Source organism: Sander vitreus, chromosome 15 (assembly GCF_031162955.1).
Source record: "Sander vitreus isolate 19-12246 chromosome 15, sanVit1, whole genome shotgun sequence".
Classification (NCBI taxonomy): domain Eukaryota; kingdom Metazoa; phylum Chordata; class Actinopteri; order Perciformes; family Percidae; genus Sander; species Sander vitreus.
In genome coordinates, this window is record NC_135869.1 from 3,228,962 (window position 1) to 3,236,461 (window position 7,500).

The 7,500-nt window shown below is 38.8% G+C and overlaps 1 protein-coding gene across 1 annotated transcript in view; it reads right to left on the reverse strand.

The window, feature by feature from the left end:
* Nucleotides 1-4,688: 4,688 nt before the first annotated feature.
* The window catches only part of LOC144530665 (tryptase-2-like), a 4,889-nt gene continuing 2,077 nt past the window's right edge, over nt 4,689-7,500 (reverse strand). Inside the window, exons 3-5 of the mRNA XM_078270325.1 lie at nt 7,275-7,500; nt 6,223-6,362; nt 4,689-4,988 (exon numbers count right to left, since the gene is read on the reverse strand). The exon at nt 7,275-7,500 is cut by the window's right edge and continues 34 nt beyond it. Coding sequence (XP_078126451.1) covers nt 4,830-4,988; nt 6,223-6,362; nt 7,275-7,500 — 525 coding nt within the window. The 3' untranslated portion in view covers nt 4,689-4,829. The remainder of the gene's footprint in view (nt 4,989-6,222; nt 6,363-7,274) is intronic.

Genomic DNA, 7,500 nt, shown 5'->3' on the forward strand with positions numbered 1-7,500 from the left:
TTAATTTTTTTTAAATCGGAGTTTCATTTTAATATTCAGATAAGTTTTGGAAAAATACACTCCTTAGCTTATCATTTCAAAGTAAAAGCATACTGTTATCCGTTTCAACTCACCACTTCTAAAGCCCGAACAAAAAATAATGGACAAATGGTTGAAAAGTCAATTGATTCAATTGAAATGAAAAGATCAAAGAGTAATTATTCTGTAATTGATTCCAGTTTAAAATCAATTCAGATGAACACATTTGAATCATGACAGGTCTGAAGCAGCTACTTTATTTTCTCATGTTTGGATCCTTTTTTAAAGCGTTTCCAAATGATGCAAATAAAAAAACACATTTTCCATTAGCATGACCACTATCGTATCTGATGGAAGACCAGATTTCCCAGCAATCTGGTTCAACATCAGCAGCATGCAAGGTTTCAAGCTTATTCATAAAGGTCTATCACATGTAATATCACTCTTTGCTTTATCTAAAGGTGGATGTCAGCACGTGATCTGATAAGATAGGCTTCTGCGCTATGAATCCAAAAATAGATCCCATGTCTGCCCAGCACACAATACAGTCACACATGTAGATGGGACTGAGCATTAGTCATGCTGACCATTAGAGCAGGGCTGGACTGGGCCCCCGTTGACCCCCTGGTTCTTGTTGCCTTTAAGTACGTATCAGGCACAGAACACATGGCACCTTCATAATATTTTGTCCCAAGACAGGGAAACTATCCAGCACTGTTATTTTCTTTTATTAATCCTGCCATATGTTTGCTGTGTGCAGTGGTGGAATGGAACTAAGTAAATTGACTCAAGGGCTGTACAAATGTTGAGGTACTTGTACTTTACTTGAGTCTTTTCTTTTCATGCCACTTTCTACTTCTACTCTGCTACATTTCAGAGAGAAATATTGTACTTTTTACTCCACTACATTCATCTGACAGCTTTAGTTACTTTACAAATTAAGAGATTTGCACACACACAACCTACAAGTCCAGCTGAAATGATTAGACCATTAAACACAGAACTGTTTGGATCGTTTCCAGTTTCTAAAATGGGAGGATTTTTCTCCATTGAGTACTTTTACTTTTAATACTTTAAGTACATTTTCCTGATGATACCACTTACATACTTTTTCATAAGTAACATTTTCAATGCAGGACTTTTACTTGTAACAGAGTATTTTTACAGTGTGGTATTAGTACTTTTACTTGAGTAAAGGATGTGAATACTTCTTCCACCGCTGGCTGTGTGTCAGTTTGTGGTCATTTGACTCAAATGGGATTTTGAAACAGGACCTCCGTAGGATTAGGTGAAAATGCATACCTTGAAATATACAAGACGAGAAAAGTCTGGAATATGCTAAAGAAAATTCCATCAGTGCAAATCTTGAAACCAGGGGGGGGTGGCTTCTGGGGCTCCAGTCCCGAATGTTTTCTCAAAAGCCCCGAATATTTTAGGCAGACTGTCTTTCAGAGGCTGTAGTGGGTTCCATTTAAAGGTCCAGTGTGTAACGTGTTTAGTTGTTCATTATCAAAATCTGTGTTGCCCGTTCACAAACGTGTCCTTTTTTCATGAATATTTACCACCACCATCAATTCCAACTATTCCTTTTGGCTTGAAATATTACATTTGCATTCGCATGAACTGGGATAGACGCTCCATATTCATGCTCCATCTTGAAATACGTTAGCCCGTAAGGGACATACAGGACATACTGCTCCGCCTTTCGCGTTTTCGCTGTCACGTGATAAACTCACAGGTGCTGCTGATGGGTATCGTATAGGCCTGCACGATATTGGAAAAAACTTACATTGCGATATTTTTTCCCCCTGCGATATATATTGCGATATGAAAAAAAGACAAGAGGACATAAATAGCCCTATTTAGAAATACTAAATCATTCTCACTACTGGGGTGATTTTGTAGGGGAGTGCGTCTACAAAGGAAATAAAAATGAAAAAGGAAATGTTCTTATGTGAACCAGTCTTTGTTGAACTTTAATGCTTTACAAAAAGCAAAGCAAGTAAGGCTGTGACTACTCTTCTGAAGAGATTTTGGAGAGGGAAATTAGGAAGAAATACACTGGTTGACTGACATGACACCATTGCATTCATATAATATCAATCCAGGCTAAAGTGAATGATATTAATAATGCATGTTGCTTCCTCTAAATGTCAGGTTGTGGTCGACTAGCGGGGCCTGCTTTGGTTGTTTGATAAATTGATTAAAAATGATTGTGCATGTCACACTCTTCAACAAACTGTGTATCCAAGAGCACTTAAAACAGTGTAAATGACGTTATATCAGAAACAGACTGCTGTTGTAGATCAGTGTTACGTTTCCAGCGTCGCAGCTCCGAACCTTAACGTTAGTTGGGACAGACGCCTTGTTTCTTCAGGCTAACTATGTTAGCTTTAGCCTGGCTGGTAGCAGCTTTCTGCGGTGAAAAATGGCCGGGAGACGTCGTGATTACGTTGCATTAATCAGGTGGTTTAGTTTGTCTTTGCAGCGAACATAACACACTGACTGCTGTAGCTTCACTACCCATGGAAAAGCATGTGCATCACTGTGTCAGCGGCAGCTGCCGCTTACGGTACTTTTCTACACACGGGAGAGCCTCACTTCCCATAACAACAACAACACGGAGAGGCATCTCAACAGACTGGAGGTCCAACACTGATTGTTCACTGTTACATTTTAGTTGAATTGAAGCGTCTGTCTATTGCGTTCCCAGACAGCCGTGCTGTGATTGGATTTCATAAGGACGGATTGTTAAATTGTTACAATGTAACTTAAAATCTGCTTTAAAAATAAACATATTTTGGAATATAATGTTCAGCTTTGGCAGCTTTACCTATGTGCTAAAATATACAATGACTGAGGAAGCCTAGTGACGAGTCCATAGCAACCAGTGTTGCATTTGTTATTTCCCAGTGTCCTTTGCTGAATGGTCTCAATACTTTATTGTTTTATTTCATGTGAATACTAGTTTACTAGAGGAGTAACTTATTTGAAGTAATGCAGGAAGTGTGCATTTAGTTTCCATGCTTATTGTGTCTCCACAACAATGTTAGTGAGTAAATCTCCTGAAATGGCCACCACACCATAACAGAGGAGTGGGATGTATAAGATGAGAATGCAGAGGGTTAGTCATGTATGTAATGGCTGTTAAAAATCAAATGGCATCTGTACTTCTATGCTAAGTGCGAACTAGCACATAAGGGAAGGGTCATTCCTCTTTTTCAAATCATTTTGGAGAGTCATAGAAAAATTATTACTGTTGAGGCGAGGATGAAGTCTTTTTACCCTAAAGGTCCCCAAACTCCTCCGGTGGCCCCTTAAATAAAAAACAAACAGTCTCTAACTATCATTTTTTTTGGCACTCTATTAGCAAATTGCTTTAAAAATAGTGCAAATAGCTGCTGTAAATGCTATTTCAGATCTCTTTAGCACCAATGGGTTTGATTACTCTTCATAGATATTGCTACTCATACAAATTGCTGTATAATGTCTTCTGTGGCTACGGAGGAGCTTTGTCAAGTCGTAGAGATTTCAGTAGATAGATGTTGAGCTAACTCACAGGCTATAATCTCCCATAGGGAGCATGCCCCCCTAGGTTTGGGCTGGGCCCCCAATGTTTATAATATCTGTCTCGGCCCTTGCTTGAAACTAGGTTCCTTTAAATTCTGGGTTAAAAAGGTCTCACTGTTTGACTCATGTCCCACATCAACCTGTTGCATCACTTCATAGAGGTCCTACACATGATGCCTACGCTACACGGAAATATTTGACATGTCGACAAAGTATTTGGTATCTTTAGAAGCTTTCAGATCTCTCTAGCACCAATGGGTTTGTTTGTGTTAAAAGAGACACATGATGTTCACTTTCCTTTTCATAGATAGTACTACCCACACAAATTGTTGTATAATGTCCTCAGTGGCTCCGGAGGAGTCTGAGAAAATAACCCTGATGATGTCATAGCGATGTCACTAACTTTGGTAGTTTGAGATAGTAGTTCACAGGCTACCAGAGTCACTAGGAATCATCCTCTGGGGACCACGAATGTCTGCACAAAGTGGCATGACAATAATGCAGTGGATCGGAAATGTGTCTTCCGTGTGAGAAATGTGACTCAGAAATTGATTGATCTCACAGCTCCATGTCGTTTTGTCTTTAAAACATCAACCTGCCCCGGGACTGCAGATTAATCTCTGGCCCATTTACATCACAGTAATGCTGATTCATGTGTGTTCTTCAAAATGAATAAATAAGGGAAGAACGTACATATCTTATCTTAAAATGTATTATTGTATTTGATATTGTCTTTATATTTGATCTTATGGGTTGTAAGTCTGTCTTACATGTTTAGAAACTTCTATGATTTACGTTCTATGTGGCGCTGCTCTCTGCTAGAACAGTTCTGGAACAAAACTTCTGGTTATGAAACTACTGTCTAACCAACACGTTGACACTATATAAGGTTGTTTCCTCATGTGAAGCTGAACTAACGAAAATGTGACATTTTTTAATAACCAGCTGGAATCTGGACTCTTCAGGTGAGGAAGTGTTTTTTTTTTTTTTCTTCTTCTTTCTGTGCCTGAAACATTTGACTCGGTCTAATGTGTGTGCAGCCTGTGCTGAATCAACCCCACATGGGTTTAATACAAGAATTCTCCATTGTGACTCAACAATTGATGCTTTAAAGCTTTAATGCAAAAAATTGAGTTGAACAAACCAGAGTGCATGTCAAGTGAAGACAGGGTCTGACAGTAACAACACAGAAGAGAAGCAATGAGAAGGCTATTAAAAAGAGTTGTCTGCTTGTTGCAATTTTACTCCCTGTGGATGTAATCGTTGATGAAGCGCAGATGCTTGGACACTTCGGTGTAGACGCCAGGTCTGCCTGGGAGACCACAACTCCCATGACTCATGATGCCCACCTGCACGAAGTCACCTTTTATGCGGCACATCAGCGGGCCGCCATAATCCCCCTTTGGAAACACAAACAGCACACACATTGTGTAAGTCTTTCCACTGTTCCACTGGTCCCTTTCATTATTGACCTAGGTGAGTTGGCACACAGCAGATAAATATGGGGCTTTTGGAGGAATACGTCAGTAGTTTGGATATTATGAGACTTTTAAGAGTAATTTTTTAGTGGTGGAAGAACAACTGAGATCCTGGGACCGTAAAGTAAAAAAATTAATCGTAATGCAATTTTTTAACGGCCTAGAGTGTAATGTACTTTTGATTTCACTTATTTGACTTCAGATGTGTTCTTAGTTTATTATTTGAAGATTTTTTTTCTATTTATTTAGTTATTTTGATGTGGGATTTGTTTAAAAAAAACAATTTTAATTTTCTATTTAAAGGTCCCATATTGTAAAAAGTTAGATTTCATGTCTTTTATTATTATCTAAAGCAGGTCAAGGTGCTGTATAAATACTGTGAAAGTATTAAAATGCTGCAAAGCCTGTATTATGAAACGGTGCCTTTAAACTAGCCGTTAGGACTTCCATACGGGTGGAAAGTGCCGCTCCAATGCCGTTACAGTCATTCCCCGGCTGCAATGAGAGTGCAGAGACTCAGAGAGCACAGATTTGGAAGACCCGGAAACACTGACCAATCAGAGCAAACTGGGCTTTTTCGGGAGGGGGGGGGGCTTAAAGAGACAGGCGCGAAAACGGATTGTTTCAGACAGAGGGTGAATACAGATATATTCAGACAGACAGTGTGAGAAAAATCAAGTGTTTTTTGAAAATTAAAGCATGTAAACATGTTCTAGTAGAAACCCAAAATACAAGTATGAACCTGACAATGAGCATGGTATGGGACCTTTAATGTTTATTATTTAAGATTTTATAAAAAAGTTTCAGTTGCAGTTCTGATAAAAGGACACGTTGTTCAGCGCAGTTTATATAAATTAAGCAACATTTTTCAGTCATTTGTCTGCAGCTCATTCTGTTAAAAAAAATCCTGAGAAAATCGTTTCGTGAACTTAAAATCGTGAATCGTTGAGTGTATCATTATATATGTAGGCCTACTTAAAGTATCTCAAGTAAAAGTACTCATTCTACAGTAAAATGGACCCTATAGCTCATATTTTATTATATGTAAGATTGTTACTACTGATTCATTACTGAATAAGTAACATTTTACTCCCGCTAGTTAAGGTGAAACTAGTTTCAACTACTCAAAGAGAGTTGGATTTCTATTTTAACTCACTTCGCACGCATCATTTCCTCCAGCCATGTCCCCTGCACACAGCATGTCAGAAGTCAGCTCAGGATAACTGGCCTTACACACACTGTTAGGGATGATGGAAATCTTCAGCTCCTGAAGGGTTTCTGGACCTGGCAGTGGATCTGCATGGACACACACACGCACACACGAGCACACACGCACACACACACACACACACAGAATAAGTGCAAAGGTGACATTTTAGCGACCGAGGTTAGGCCTGTATTCACTTATGAACGTTTTGAGAGAAGAGAGCAAATGATTTTGTGTTACTGCTGTAAATTTGACAGATAGTAGTGTTTATGGCTACTACACAAAAACCCATAGATATTTTGCCATAAAGGCCCTGCACAGATGTTTTCACATTATAACTACTAATAAGGATGTTAATTCCGAACAATTACAACAAAACTTATAAGAGAGTGAGGGAGACAAGAGAGACAATAATAATGATAATAAAGCAGATTATATCTTTTTGTGTTTGAAGGCCCCCTCCAGTCAAAAAGGGTTTTGATTTTTGTTTCCGTCACTGTGATGTTTGAGCTTCACTGCAGAATGATGTGTGTGCAGAGTGCATGTTTTTGCCATGCTTGAGTTTATGAGCTGTTTATTTAGAAAGAACATTTAAATAAACCAGTCAAAGATATAAATAGGGGTATGGTATTTCAACTCAAAGTAATTCTAATTAATATCCTTTTACATATATATTTATTTACAAACACATTGATATACTTGCCTTATGTCCTCTCTGCACCTTATCCATTACGCAGTCCCAATGGAGTTGTATCGTATTCCTCCTTTTTAAGTGCATTTGTATTGTATTGTACTGTATTAATAGTAGTGTTTTATGTTGTAACGGTATCTATCATTTATGTGTTGCACTCATACGCAGGGTCATCCCAAGCCATTTTGTTTATGAGAATTTACAATGCATTGGTGTATGCACGTGTATGTGTGTGTGTGTGTGTGTGTGTTTACTTGTTTTTTTATACAGTATGTGCACCTTATAGGCTGCTTTATGTGCAAAAACTTACCATTAACCCCAACGTTCCCCCAGCCAGTGATCCAACACTCAGATGATGGACCGAAGGCATCGTCAGCGCTGGGCAGATTCACTTTGCCAGCCATTTTTTTGAAATCCACCTTTTTCTTCAGCTGTAAAAGGGCGATGTCATGTTCATCTTCCTGACTGTGAATGACGGCAGCAGTTATCGCCATGAAACGGGCTTGATCCTTTTGCAGGTTGAGTGAGTTGATGCA